General features: G+C 33.2%; 2 protein-coding genes across 4 annotated transcripts in view; one reads left to right on the forward strand and one right to left on the reverse strand.

The window, feature by feature from the left end:
- LOC119081748 (venom carboxylesterase-6-like) lies at positions 1–4,679 on the forward strand. Its single transcript, XM_037190923.1, has 11 exons — positions 1–202; positions 1,942–2,291; positions 2,599–2,742; positions 2,798–2,850; positions 2,909–3,021; positions 3,078–3,263; positions 3,323–3,516; positions 3,574–3,739; positions 3,806–3,990; positions 4,057–4,343; positions 4,406–4,679. The coding sequence occupies exons 2-11, from the start codon at positions 2,079–2,081 to the stop codon at positions 4,578–4,580; spliced, it is 1,716 nt and encodes a 571-aa protein (XP_037046818.1). The 5' UTR covers positions 1–202; positions 1,942–2,078; the 3' UTR covers positions 4,581–4,679.
- Positions 4,680–10,012: 5,333 nt separating this feature from the next.
- Positions 10,013–15,799, reverse strand: part of LOC119081769 (feline leukemia virus subgroup C receptor-related protein 2) — a 32,712-nt gene continuing 26,925 nt past the window's right edge. For all 3 annotated transcript variants that reach the window (XM_037190964.1, XM_037190966.1, XM_037190965.1), the window contains exons 7-12: positions 15,181–15,322; positions 13,933–14,114; positions 13,605–13,729; positions 12,782–12,892; positions 12,558–12,709; positions 10,013–12,343 (exon numbers count right to left, since the gene is read on the reverse strand). In XM_037190964.1, coding sequence (XP_037046859.1) covers positions 12,225–12,343; positions 12,558–12,709; positions 12,782–12,892; positions 13,605–13,729; positions 13,933–14,114; positions 15,181–15,322 — 831 coding nt within the window. In that variant the 3' untranslated portion in view covers positions 10,013–12,224. The remainder of the gene's footprint in view (positions 12,344–12,557; positions 12,710–12,781; positions 12,893–13,604; positions 13,730–13,932; positions 14,115–15,180; positions 15,323–15,799) is intronic.

Raw genomic sequence — 15,799 nt, forward strand, 5'->3', positions numbered from 1 at the left:
CTTATCAAATACGAATAATTCTTACATTCATTCACTTCGTTTCAGTGTTCTTGTGATGAAGACGTTTATTTAAGATACGGATAGAAACTGGAACTTTATAAACGAATCAACAAGAACATTTTTTATATTTTCAAATTTACGTTTTTTTCGTGTGTTGAAGTTGAGATTGTGCTGTTCCATAAATATTTCGATCAACAAAAATGTGATTTCAATTATATGAACAAGACTTTATAATGTTTGTGAAGTGCAACAACAGAAATTGGTTTAATAGTGTCTGCTGTTAAACGCTTTTTTTTTAATTTAAATAATTATGAGGCAAAATGCAATAAAATTTACAATAAAATGCTTGTGCTATTGTTGAGCACCATTCAAGCAGACCCATAAATACATCGATTATTTTAATCACTCACTGCTGCTGTATAAATCTTAATTATTGTCTTTAGCAGTCGTATAAATCTTAATTATTGACCTATTCTCTGTTACTGAGAGTAGGTAGTCATCCTTGAGCGTTTCTCTGCATTACTTTCTCGACACCAGGAACAACTGTTTTCAATTAATTTATAAAGTTGAAGGTACGTGAACTTAAGCTATAAAACATGGGCGTCTAAGTGACCTCTCAGGTATGCCTCCATGGGCCCAATGTCTTATAATAAACTCACAAGTCCGACTTTCATCAGTTTTTTATTTGGTATTCAACTTCGTGGACATATCGATGCTGTTAGATAAACATTTTAAGTTTATTCGTATAGCTTGGAAAGTTAAGAATGATTCTTGAGGTGTGTAGTCTGCAAAAATGCATAGGTGTCATGTCGTCTGAGAGAATTCAGATGATCAAAACAAAATATTTGGCGCGTTCAAACGTAAAATTATTCGTAAATATAATGAATGAGAACTGAAAGTCTCAGAATAAATTTGCATAACCAAGTATCTAAACAGTGGCAATGCTCTTGCAAAAAAATTTTTAGACAAATATTTTTGTCTGTGATGGCTATACCAATGAACGTTTCTTTTCCGTACCGCACTTTTTTCTTGTAATTTATTTGACAAACTTCAGTCTGCGTGTAAAATGTAAATTTTACGGATGTAATTTGTTTGAACTTCCTCTTTATCCTTTTTCTATCGAATGCAAATACCCATCCAGTATCTTTGTTGATTTCATCATTAATAAACCGAAAGGGTCACTCGAAAGGGTAGCTGCAATCGCCTTGTTTGATTCAGATTGTACTGTTTTTTAGTCAATAAAATACAAATGATTTAAATAACTAATAGATACATCAACATCGAACTGCGTCTCGAACCATTAACAACAGTTTATTTTAAGATTATAAAGTCAACAAACGTTCGTTAGCAAGGGGCAGACAACTATTTTTAATTTTTTTGCGATTTTTATGATTGAAATTATTGGACTGATGTAAAAAATAATGTGACAAAAATCACGAAAATAAACTAACTGTAGCCACTTAACTGTTACAACATAACAACTTTATTATAATTCTCTCTTTGAGTCTGCCGAATTCAATAAAATTTCCATGGAATATTTATTTATTTTTTGTTAAATTATCATACATACTATTAATGTATATCAGACCGATCCGTATCGCATAAAGTGAATGACAGTTGGTATTCAAAATTTTAAAATTAGCAAACTAGTTTTCTTCGGATGTTCGAAAAGATAATCTGAAATTGCCAATAATCACACCTTATTACGAGGGTGTTGGACGTAATGTGAACGACTGAAGCATAACGGCTTAACACAATCTTATAAAGATTCAGTGCAGAGCTGAATACGCAATAGGCAATTTTTTCAATCATTTCAATCAACATTTTAATGGAGTAAACGCCTCCAATTAGGTGTGGAATAAATAAGTCTACCTCAATTTTAACAATCATTTTACTCAGGTGATATTAAAGTGAACTAATCAACACATTGATATTATTTAGGAGGACAAACGGAAAGTTTCAATATTAATCACCGAACTAAGAAACACTAACCAAAAACCTAAAAGTTTCAGTCGAGTTTTTTAAAGCTCATTATCAACAGTGAAAAAACTTGCGTCATTTGATGAGTGATTTTTTAAATGCATAAAATGAAAGCGTCAGTATTTTTAATTATTTTAAGTGTTACAATCAGTATTCCCATAAATTGTTTACCGTTAAGTCAAAGTGGACGAAATCTCACGATTTGTTTGGGTAGTGGATGCATCGAAGGAAAAGAAGTAGATGAGGGATCGTATGATGCCTTTTTGGGAATACCTTTTGCAGAACCACCGCTTGGACATTTGAGATTTGCAGTAAGTTAATTGGCTATTAACATTTTTATGAACGGTGTTGTGATTTTGTTAAATCTGTTGATAGTTTTGTTTAAATAGTCGCCTAGTGTTTTACTCTATATAAGAAAACACTTCCCTGAAGTGGTTGCAAAATTCGTAAAAGGAAAACGTTTTTTGCGACAACTACTTCAAAGGCTTCAAAAAAGACTAGCCAGCTCATTGTTTATTTTTGTAGCCAGTTTCGATATGAATGCCGTTTCTGAATGGTTAAACACAATTATTTTCCTTCATTCACTCGTTTTCAATATGATATGTTTCCACTTTTCAGAATCCTGTGCCTGCAAAACCATGGCCAGGGATATTAAACGCTACCGTGGAGAGAAGCGACTGCATACAAAAGAATATTCTGCTTCCCAATCCAACTGTGATGGGTTCTGAGGACTGTCTTTATTTGAACGTTTACCGTCCCATTGTAAAAAAGAAAAATCCTCATCAGTTACATTGTCATTCATTGATTTTTATTCAAGGTACCGAAGAATGTACCAGGAAATAAGCTCTTACCGGTCATGGTCTTTATTCAGTATGCATTATCACTTCCTATACTCAGTAATTTGTTAATATTCATTATTTAAATGCAGTGGCGGAGCTTTTTTCGCTGGGTCCCCGTCACCGTCAGCGCTTGGTCCACAGTATTTCATGAAGAATGGTGAAGTCATTTTTGTGGCCATGTCCTACCGATTGGGCGCATTGGGTAAATTATCTAAACTTAATGTATTATTAGTTAGTACGCAGACGGCAATATTCTAGGATTTTTATCAACTGGGGACGAGCATAGTCCAGGAAATTTTGGGTTTAAGGATCAAGCACTAGCGTTGCGGTGGGTTCAGTCTAATATAAGAGCATTCGGCGGTGATGAAAATCAAGTAACATTATTTGGAGTGAGTGCTGGCGGTGCTGCTGTACAGTTACACATGATGAGTCCTTTGTCTCAAGGTACGCAAAGTCTTTTCTTTAAAATATTTGTTTGGCTTTAGCAACTTTTTTATTTTAAGGACTTTTCCAAAGAGCAATTGTAATGAGCGGAAGTGCGATTGCGGCTTATATAAAGCCCCTCAAAAACCCATACAGTCAAGCGATGAAACAAGCTAAGGTATTAGGAATTCAAGGAGTCAACAGTAAAGACCTGGTGGCAAAATTGAGAAAGGTAGAAGCACAAAAATTAGTGGACAGCATTGACGATTTGAAGGTAATTGCGGAATTTTTTGTTGTCTCGATGTTCGTAGAATTGAAATCGGATGATTAGTACTGGTCCATAGATCCCTTGACATTCTACCGATTAGTGGTCGAGCACAACAGAACAGAAGCATTCCTGACCCAGGACCCGAAAGTTATATGGGAAAGTGGACAATTTCACCACATTCCTTGGATGACTGGGATTGTTCAACATGAAGGAGCTGTAAGGGCTGCGGGTAAACATTATTTGCTGTACTCTTTTAGAGAAAGGTCGTTCTGTACAACATTATTACGATTTTCAGCGATCGTTACAAACAAAGTTCTATTAGATGACTTGAATACGAAACTGAAAGATCTTGTGCCAAAATTAATGGAAGTTGAATGTGAATCAAAATCAAAGGCTGACAGTATTTATGAAAAATTAAAAAATTATTATTTGAATGGTAGCGACATTGTGAATGTAGATAATATGCAAGGTTTTATTGATGTAAGTGATCAAAACAAAAAATTGTTTTCAATGGATGGTTTTGTTAATATTAATTCTGTTGCACAGATGTTCTCCGACCGAGCTTTTTTGCATCCGTACTACAAATCTGTGCACAGTTATGTACACTATGCCGATACAAATCAGAACCCAGTCAGCCTATACAGATTCATTTTTAAGGGACCAATGTCATACTCACTGGCATACACTGGAACTAACACAGACTTAGGAGTGGTTCATTTAGACGATACACTCTACTTGTTTGGATCAGCTTTTCCACCATTTCCTGAGAATTCGGTTTATTCAAATTTAACGAAAAGTTTAGTTGAATTTTACGTTTCGTTCGCTAAAAACGGGTAAGGACTCATCTATACATACAGAACGTAGAATGTTCAATGAACTTCATACATATATCTAGGCGGCCAACTCATCTTAGCAAAGACAGTGTCAACGAATGCACCAAATATCATACCGGGCCTTTCTGTGATTATCAAGAATTCGACAATACTGCTGATGGAAGTGGATTTGAAGTTCGAACAAATAATGCCGTCGACTGTAAAATGATCAATTTCTGGGATGAGATCCTGCAATGATTCAGAAATTAAGTGCATATATTGTAGAATAGATTGATATAAAAAAGGTGTAGTGGTGACTGTGATTTCTCAAGCTAAATAAATGTATTTTTAATCAAATCTGTATTATTATCAAAACGGCTATTGACGACAATGACCATAATAAGAGATGATTTTTGGCTATGGTCCTTTTACAATGAAAAGTCTGTATTGAAACAAATAAAGTAAAAGACTACGGTTATCGATATTCTAAGTAGCAGATCTAATGCTAAAAGAATATAAAAATTGCTTATTATTTCAGTACCCACTACAAAAGTGATGAAATATCCTTACACTTATAATGCATCGCGATAATACTCGCAGTTATTTATGCCAACGAGTGGGAAATGCTCTTCTCTCAGTTGCTGTAGTAAAAACCCAATTTCCAAGCTATTGCTTTACTCACTGCATCACTGGATGTGAATCATTACTTCATGGACATTAAACTTTTTATCGATTTTTATGTGTTTTACATGTTACGGCATGTTTCATTTTCATTTACATTGCCTAATCACGTAAAGCATTGTACTTACGAGGTTCCAAGTTGTTATTTGACAAGTGGGGAATACAGCCGTTCCCTTCGGGTCGGACTGTAACACCCCACTTATCAAATACACAACTTGGAACCTCGGAAGTAATATACTGTTACATGCCAGCGTGTGATAAAGTGTACTTTACATCAATGTTTGTGACTGTGAAAAAACGCTTTCCGGACGCTAGCATGTAATAGTATATTACTTCCGAGGTTCCAAGTTGTGTATTTGATAAGTGGGGTGTTACAGCCCGACCCGAAGGGGAGGACTGTATTCCCCACTTGTCAAATACACAACTTGGAACCTCGTAAGTACAATGCTTTACGTGATTAGGCAATGTAAATGAAAATGAAACATGCCGTATTTATTTTATTTTTCAAGTTGTACGTCAACTAATGGTTTATCCTTGCACAGAAGGCAAGTATAACATCAGTTTTATTATCAGATCTATTAATTCATAATATCAAAGTATTTTCAAGCGGTTGGTTTCAAATCTTTTACTTCATTTTTTAAAACATTCTTTTGACCTATAAGATCTAATCAGTCAGAGCTTGTCGGTTATTCTTACAGTCATTATCGATAACAGATGAAATGGAACACAAATTAGCGTCATAGCTTCAATTCTTTAAACTTGTTTCCGTCGTAACAGTACAAAAAGCCCTGCAAGTCTATTTTGATCAGTTATTGCAGAAAATTTATAAATTACTCGAGAGGTCAACACTCAAAAATACTGAAATGAAATTCTTAAACATAATGTCTTCAAATTCTACGGGTTTAGGACATAGTCCTACCTCCAGAGAGACATTCTTAGGAACGACTACAGAAAATGATAACAGTAAACTACCAAAGAAATGCTCCACTGAATAGAATCGAACTGAATCATGACGTCCAATTTTGGCAATCTGAATTTCATTGGTTCAACCCTGTACACGTACAAGAATTTGGTTAGAACTTTTTTTTTGACTAAATGCTTGGATGAGCCGTTTGCTACTTGGTTGCAATTCTTCGGTCTCGCTCTCATTTGAAGTCCTCAAATTGAAGACCAAATTTGTCATATGGAATAACTATTCTATCTGGTTTACAATTTGAAGTATGAGTTGGGCTACTCGAAAGAGTAGCGACAACTAGTTTTTGAACTAGTTTCATTAAGTATAGATGTACTGCTTAACGATTTCAGTCGTCATTCGGAGAATAGAACTAGTTGAACATGAAAAATATCATTAATCGATGATAAAATTTTTAAATAATCGATACAATATCAATCGAATGTTTATCGATAAATATTGACTGAAAATCGAATCGAACAGTCGACAATTACCGATTATCAGTCGATATTACCAATCGATATTTATCGATTATCGATAAAACATTCGATTGACTTTTTGAAAATATCGATAATCGATTCTGAGGAAATAATAATCGATATTTTATCAATCTAATGAATTATCAATCACGCCTTAAGAGAACTCCTCAACGATATGTATGTAAGTCTGGAGACCTGAAATTTGTCATAACTATTTAATCCCTAGTTATGCAAATAGCTATTAATCTCACTTTGAAGCGAGAGTTAAAAAGGCTGCCTGGCAAAATGACTAATTACAACATGTGTAAACGTAAAGAAGATTTTATTTCGGTATTATACATGTACAACAAAAGCACCGCTTGTTGACGTCTCCCCCATTGTATTTTATCGCTATGCATTACAAATTTATGGAAATCTTATTAGCAAAAATATTATTTTCATAACTTTTTTTTGGCACGTACATAGCGAACGTGGAAAGGTTAAAATTTATGTTGGAAAGTTTTAAATTTCGGTAACATGGTACGCTGCATTTGAGTAGATAATTATTTATTTAAAAATTAATGGAAAGGAAAGCGAATTAATTTTGTATATTTACGTGAAAGAAGGAGACCCAATAATCTTAGAAAAAGTGGTGGAAATAAATCATCTTTCAAACTGTGTAAAACTCAGGTGAAACAAGGAATAAAAATGAGCTGCTATTTAGAATAATGTTGCCATTTACCCAGTCGGTCTATATTATTCCTGTACTTTGCGATGGTAAATTAGTTTATTAATGAGAATTATGTAAGCAACTTCCGGTGGAATGCTTCTTTCGATGCTTGATGCTTTCAAAGATGTCTTTAAAACTTTGATAATACGTACCAACGAAACCAACATTATAATGTCGTTCACCTCGCAAAAAGGTTAGCTCTGAAACTTCTGATTCTATTATTATCGGTTCAAAATTGTCGGAGATTCGCAGGAATATAAATTGTTAAAATGTTATTTCACACGTTATGACGTACATTCCGTTGAGATAAAAACCAGAGTGCATGCATAGACGTTTTTGTTGTTTACTTGATTTATACTATCGCCGACAACTATTTTTTTCCCCATTCACAGAGAATTTCATTGAAGTGATAAAGTACTTTGTTCCGAATTGCTTTTCGATTGCAACAAAATTTCTATATTTTCGCTATGTACGTACATCGTTGAAACTGATGAGCTGAAATTTTTTTTGGAAAAAAAATTGTAACTTCTATTTATCCAACTTCGTATGTTGATACTCACAAAAGGGGTTTACTTTATCGTATATTCATATCTATTCCACAAATAAAGCCACAGACACGAAAAAAAATCATTTTGTTCGTTGGCACATCAAAAGTGTTTGATTTCATCTATTACGAACAGAAAATCTTTTCGGAAAAGTTGTTTCAATTTATATACGAAATTGAGTTGAAAAAGAATTTCGTATTTTCTGAGAGCTTACAAATTTTCTATTGTGACAACAAACCGCCTTTTCTGTTCCATCATAACACCAACCAAACCAAAATGCCTATAAATTACTTTATCTCCTGCAAGCTGATATTTCATACATTACGCGTTTCTGCATATAAACACAAACGCATACATAACCACAGCCTATACGATTGGATAATTCACACATAACCCACCTAGGGTAAATTTACTTTCCATCTACATATTTGAAAAAAAAAAAATCGCCGAACGGCGGAAGCGAACACGGGACCAGCAGCATATCGACCAAACATGCTGACCACTACGCCAACAAATCACATAACGCGATGCAATTGGTCTCGGTAGTGGTTCGTTCGTCACTTCTACATCGATCAAATAATCAGAGTAGTCGGAATGATGTGATTTGAACGAAATGTTGAGGTGGATAGTATATGTGTGTGAGTAAGTAAATAAAGGATTCTCTGTATGATGTTTTTTTTTTGTTGTGAATGCGTTTTAAAACAACATGCTTAATTAATTAATTTTAAATCCAAATTTTTGTGGTTATTTCGCTAATGTATGAAATATCAGCTTGCAGGAGATAAAACATTGTTCTACCTTGGTGTATATTTCTCGAATCATTTCTTATGTACAATTGTATATACACTCGCTGGCGCTCGTTATATACAATTGTACATACGAAGTTATTCTCGAAATATACACCAAGGTAGAAAATGTACTATACTTGTGAACTGCGATAAAAGTCGCATAATAAGAAACGCTTTCATAATTATGGAATGGAATCAATAACACCAACAGTTCATAACGGAACAACCCTTATCATCGTGCCTCGCTCTGCAATTTGTTGTTCATTTGTTGCCAAAACTTACAATAAAACTTCACAACTTATTCAATTTATCATGTCATCCCATCTACCTTTTGTTGTTGTGGTAAAATACGTAAAGCAAAACGGACAAAACTCGAATAAAAATACTTTGCAAGCATAATTACGTTCATCAGAAACTCATTTATTTAACTTTTCTTATAATTTCCATTGGGTATAGTATAGCTTCATCTACAGAACATAACGAATTTTTATTTTCGAAAATAATAATTAAAATTTAACGATGTTACAATTATGCGGTGCACTGTGCATTTCTCTCTATACACCAAATGGTCAGAAAAGCTTTTTGATGTTCGAAAAAGAAGAACTAAATGTGTATTAGATTAGATTTAGTTTTGAGTCACATTGAAGCATGTGATGTGGCATCTAGAGCAATAAAAAACAGCAGGGCTTATTATTGGAAATTTTACATACTGAAATTTATCAATAATTTACTGAACTTACCAAAACCATTTTTCGGTAAATTTAGGTGAATTTGGTAAATTTGAGTAATTTCAGTAAAATAAAATTTCCAAAAATAGGCCTTGAACAAAATTAGTGTACCTATCGAGAATGAATCTCAAAAATAGATAATCTTTCGTTTTTCCATGATATGAAATATATATCGCAAAAAAGAGGAGAAAAAAGGAAAGAAAATATTGTAGATAGGGTAAAGAGGTCAGTGGCGAGCCCTGTGTTTTTTTTTAGTTACGAACCGCTGGTTTTATCTCTTTCAACCACACATTTGTGTGACTCGATTTTCTCTTTCAGGACTACATAACCGGAAGAGGCTCGTAACTAACCTGTTTATCCTATGTTCCGTGCACGAAAGTGTACTTGCACGTACCACTTCAATTAACTTTTTTTTTTCGGTATACATGTAAATGGGTTCAACAAGTTTATGAACGATGTACCTCGGAAGTGGCTTCATGATAGCTGATGCAAGATTGTGTAAAATGAATTAACAAAGAATACCAACAAGTTAATTGAATTATTTTTTTAGTTGAATTGCTGCAGATGCACATCGTTTGCAACATTAGTTTGTAAACTAGTCGACATTATTACTATCTATTTGTATAGGAGAAAATTTAAAGCAACCTCGCTAGATTTTTGTTTTTAAATATTTATTACTGTAATTCTTATTTGACTGGAATGCGATTCAAATTGACTTGTTTTAGTCTTTTCTTTGCCAATATCTACAACAGATTGTTTCGACAAAATAAAATTTAGCTTTGAAAGCAAAAATCGATACAATTAAATATTTATTGTCATGTTAACATAAATTTAAAAATATTTCAACGTTCAAACGGAGAAAAACTTATAAATTGATTTTTGAGGAAATGAGAGCCGGAACACAATATATACATAAGTTAGGTCTGTCTTTTCTTTTCTTCTTTTTTTTTCTTTGTCGGTGGCTGTATACCACAATAGTTTATTCACTATTTTAATATCCATTTTATCTTAATATACAAAAATATTCATTTTAAATATTTTGGCAACTTTAATATAAATTCTTTTTATTTTAAAAAAAGCTCTTAGAGCTTTTAACAATTTCTCCTTCTTTTTTTGTTACATCATGGTAAATAAGTAATGTGTTCATTCTCGTTACTAAAAACAAAATTCATAAAAATCAATAAAAAAAATAAATTTTGGCAATATATCGGCTGCTTTAATACTATTTTTGGCATTTTCTTTTTTGAACAATAAGATAATAGTAAAATGGTAATTTGCATCGGGTTTAAATTAGGCTTCTAACTATTTCTGTTTTAAATATTTATTTTGTTCTTTTATTATGTTAACAGCGATCCATTTAATATATAAATTTTTAAATCACAATTCTATCGTAGATTTATGTACACTAACTAACTCTCATCTCATTTAATTGTCACATCTATAAAATTTGACTGGAATGCGAACAGAATCAATAATTAATTGGTTTTCCTTCATTGTAACACGCACGATCCGTTATCCTGTCAACATTTCAGTTCAGCAACAACATAGATTGAATAATTTGACGAATTCAGAGTCGGTACCATTTTATAAACGACTATCCATCAAAATTATGACTATCCATCTGTTATCGACAAGGACGACGAGAATAAATATGGATCTCTAGCTAATATGTTCATACATATAACAAAACAGAAGCTAAAACAAACGAAGTGAAGGAATTTGTATTCCGAAAATTAGACCATATTTTAATGAGTAGAAGTAGCAGATTTAATGGCTATGACATTTGCAAAACGATGTTTTGGATTTTAAATTTCAATATTTATAATAATCAATACGTTGATGTCCATAGGACCTGACAAAGGATCAATGAGTTGGGTTCATACAGTAGGTGCACAAGATTATCGTGATATGATTACGATGATCATTAATTCTTCTGATAACTTCTTATTAGCAGATGACTAGCTGCTTCAAAAAGTTTGATTCAATTTTACTTTGAGCTCTTTTTACCTTATTATTACAAATGTACCATGAACGAGCGTCCGTGTTTTTAAGCAATTCAAAGTAAAGACAAAAATCTTCAAACATTACTTGAAGCGGTAATGTAAATCAATTCGCAATTATTCCCCAACTCATGGTTTGATGCATAGTCGTTTTTAACATCGCTCTTTTCAGTTTCAGACGTTCATTATTCCTAATTAAATTTATTCGAAACATGTTGAAGTTCAACCAGTACTTTACTTAGACCCTTCATGTTGAGTCTGAAGTGTTACGGTTTTTGTTCTTGTAATATGTCTTAATTACAACCATTATTGAGCGTTTATTGTGACACTACTAACCTTGAAAACTAATGGTACACTGTAATAAATAACGAATCACAAATACGAATAATTAAAACAAGCTAGTTGTTATAACCTTGTTTTTATGGTTTAAATCTGTCGGCTTTCCAATGTTTCAATTTTCTCGACTAAGAAAAGTTGAAAGAATGTGTTGCTCCGACAGAGTTTTTTACCTAAAAAATTCTTAATTTACATATGCAATTTGCTGTCCATCACCAAACAAAATTTAAGTTCACTCTCCTTGAAATCGTTACATAGCTGAACCTTTCGACTGAAAGTTTCGGTGTTGCCTTTTGTACCTAAACATCGATATTTGACTTAACAACTAAATTTTCTAATTTACATTGAAATCACTACGATTATTATCCCTATGAGCATGCCAGCAGAATTTGTACGCCTTTCTACCACGCATTTCTAATTTCAATTTTTTTCTTCTTCTTTTTTCAATATGTAAACGATCATCACTTCTAATTAACAAATTTCCATTTGATTTCTTTGTTAAAATCTTTATCAATAATTTAATGATGCGAATCTTTATTGAGTTATCGAAATATTAAAACTTAAGTCTACTGTCTTATTAAGAGATATCAACAATAATAAAGAAATCTTTTGCTTCAACATTATACAACCGAATAAACTCTAAACAAATAAAATTAACAAAAAATCACATAAGTAGTAAAATATTTAAGGATTGATATTTTGAGCGGCCTGCCGCCGTAAATCTGATTTAATTATTGCTGTGACAAACGTTCCCAACACTAGCATAACAGCCATTGTCAAATTGGCGGCTAAATCACCATATCCTAGAATGAAAATTAGCTCAATGAGATTCAATTCAGATTGGCTGACTGAAGAAACTACTCTCGCTTTAGTAACAGGGAAACGAGTTTTGTCTTCGATGTTGTGAGAAAGTAAAATTGCTGATAAATTAAAGTACGAATGGGCTTATGATTAAGATATGTTCCACAACATGATCTTAAAATGAGAATCATCTCACGACAACGTAATGCTACTTACCATTCAACAGTTCAGCATATAGGATAGTAAATGTAATACCAAACACCTGACAAGCCGCATTCAGTATTCCCGACGACGTTCCCTCCGGTTCCGGATACGTTAACTCAGCAGCAAATTCAAATCCTACTGGTAAGTATCCAGTCATAAAGAATCTATGCACAGAAGTCAATTTTCACTGTAAAATTCTCTCACCACCAAACCAGTAACCATAAATTTATATTTACCCTAATAACGATGATGTCACATAAACTACAGAAATGTAACCAGTATTTAAAGTGAAGGAATATATCCACATTCCCAACATTGAGAACACATATACAGCCAATGTAGTTTCCCTGGAATAGATATATTATATAAAGGATTGCTGTTTGTAATGTTCCCGAAAACCGTTTCTAATGATAATAACTTAGCGAGCACATTCTGTATAACAATGTCCTAATTGACATTAAAAATGGATATATATTTCAAAGTTGGTTTTACACCGCCGCAGCTTTACTGGAAACAATAATTTTCTGCAAGACATGACATTTTGTAGAGCTTTGTGAGTCTGCAGTTTCGCACGTACTAAATTGCAAGGCATGTCATTTTAGTAAAATTCTTGCAAAGTTTGACTTAGTCGGGAAGCTCTTTCGAGTACATATTTATTTAGGTGCATATCGACAGCAATAATCGAGGCACAATGTTGAAAATAATGAGATCTAAAAAACACAACCCACTGCATAATTATACGTGTCTGCAAAGGATCTACCTGTGCTTGTCGATTTGCATAAACTTTATATAAAATAGAGTAAAAAAGCTCTTTATATTGACGATTTTAAATGAGAAACATTTACCCTTATTTTAATTACCCACCAGACGCGCTGACTATTCCTATTAATTATAATATTTCTAGCACGCAGTTGGAAGGGCATAATTAACATATGGCTTTAATAGTTCAGACATTTCTCATAAAAAAAGGTTTTTTGTGTAAGTACGTTTCTCATGAGAAATGGGGGCCAAGATGAGTGTAAAAAGTAGCTCTTTACTACGTGATGCTCATAAACTTACTTGAAACGATGCGTCTTATCTAAAACAATACCACAGCATACGGAGCCTAACATGCCAGCAAAAACAATAGCGACTCCAATTCTTCCAGCATCGATTTCATGTCCAGGATAGTAAACCAGCACAATCTGTTTTGAATACACGGAATAGAAACGAATTACACATTTCCATTGAATAAAGTGACATGACAACTTAACAACTACCGGCGTTGTTGGCGTTAATGGATGTGTTACAGTGACACCCAATAATGCCGTATGTATGTTTAAATAAATACAAAGTCGGCACACTATTTGTGCAGATAATAAAAACATTTTTTTATAAATTCAATTACTTGATTGAGCAATGTAGAGATGGCATAAAATACTCCCACGTTCATACCGTACGATATTAGCAATAGAATATAATTTCGGTTGCATACTAATCGCTTCACTGAATGTAGGAATGGTGATTGTTCGTTGGTTTTTGTGGCGCTTTGCGCTGCTGACGGTGGGGTGGGTGGTTGTGCTTGGAAAACTGTATTATTTTCGGGAAGAAAAAAATATCAAAATTTAAGAAATGCTTTCACAGAGGACATGAAAACGTAGAAATTTAAATCCTCGCATTCGCAACAACTGTGTTATTCGGTGGAAAATATCCTTCATTTAGGTATATATAAGAAACGTGTTTACAGTGTTTTCCCTATTCCATTTCTTTGATAGTAAATTAAATTCATCTGGAAGATTACGTTCACTAATTCTGGGAATACGAGCAGTTGTTGTTATATTCCTAATTACACACATTTTTCGCAAGTATGAATAATATTGTATATTAAAGCTGTATATTACATCCATCCGTAAGGATAAGACATGCATTACGGTGAATGGAATTTCTGTTTTGGAAAATAAAAAAGTGGGGAAAGAGGCTGCGTCTGTATCCGTTTTTGTAATAAAGTTATGTTTTCTAAAAACTTATCTTGTGATCTCGGACATTTTGCAATTTGTCATTATGTATCAACTATACAAGCGGTCATATAATGAATAACAATTTATCAGCAGGAGCTGACCAACAAAACTTTTTTCGTTTCAACATACATGAATATAGTTAATTGATAAACTCCCTCGACATCAGTATGGCATATTTTATGGGAAATGGAAACAAACAGATGGAACTATGTGGTCTTTGATTGTATCATGTGGTATTGTGCAATCAAGAATCGGAAATACATGCAACGCAGTGCCCTGCTGGATAATTACACTTGCGGAAAAGTGAAATTTGACATATTTCCTGATTTGGAAAGTTGTTATGGTTTTTAATTGCTTCCAGATGAATTTTGCCTAACAAATGAAATAATCTCGATTCCTTTAGCATTTCGTTGCAAGAATGTAGCAATAGCATGATATAAAAATCAAGGTTTTCATTTGTTAAACGAAAGTTTTGTGGAAGCAGATTCAAACTAGGATAGGATTGGAACCCGATTGGAACCCGATACACTTCAAAATCAGCTCCCAATCATTTTGATTCCATATTTGAATTAAAATCAATAATGGAATTCAATCACACAACATTTAAATTGATTTACCAAATGCAATTAAAAACTTACAAAGTGCAACCAGTACAACAAGAACAGAGGTAAATCCAGCTATAAGATAAAACATCAACTGTAAATCCTGTCCAACTAAATCCAAATCATCGTGGTTTTGCACGATCACTGGTGGTAGCAGGAAACCAACAGCAATACCCAACTGAAAGAGGAAACGAAATAAATATTTTTAATCGATTGAAAATGATACACGCAACATTTTCTTATGGTACAAATATATTCGAGACTACACTACACAAGGCTATATTTATCCATCGTAACTTATTTGGAATGTTTTTCGATTGGCTAAGCGTAACATGTGAATGGAACCAGCATCATATGTAACGAAAAATATTTATTATCACAGAAAAAAAAAACATTTTATTGCTGTATCAAGGGTTCGAGAAATGAAAATAATTGGGAGGCTGCTTTTTGGATTTCAAACGATTATTGACATATAGCTTTTGCTACGCTACCCATCGTTTTCGTATGTTACTGTATTATGTTGCGTTTTCAGTTTGCGTGTGAAATGACCAAAACGAGGGTGCTTCATGAAAAATTCAGTTCAGCAATGTGGTATAATTTTTCATCATAATAGTAAATATTGATATCAGGTAGGCTTTATCTGTCTGAGATTTAC

This window comes from Bradysia coprophila, unplaced genomic scaffold (assembly GCF_014529535.1).
Source record: "Bradysia coprophila strain Holo2 unplaced genomic scaffold, BU_Bcop_v1 contig_358, whole genome shotgun sequence".
Taxonomy (NCBI): Eukaryota; Metazoa; Arthropoda; class Insecta; order Diptera; family Sciaridae; genus Bradysia; species Bradysia coprophila.

What these genes read in the sequence shown, in the direction of transcription:
- LOC119081748 (XM_037190923.1), top strand. Translation starts at nt 2,079, where the DNA reads ATGCATAAAATGAAAGCGTCAGTATTTTTAATTATTTTAAGTGTTACA. An exon ending in GATGAGTCCTTTGTCTCAAG is followed by an intron (nt 3,264 to 3,322) that starts GTACGCAAAGTC and finishes TTTTATTTTAAG; the next exon opens with GACTTTTCCAAAGAGCAATT. An exon ending in AGGAGCTGTAAGGGCTGCGG is followed by an intron (nt 3,740 to 3,805) that starts GTAAACATTATT and finishes TACGATTTTCAG; the next exon opens with CGATCGTTACAAACAAAGTT.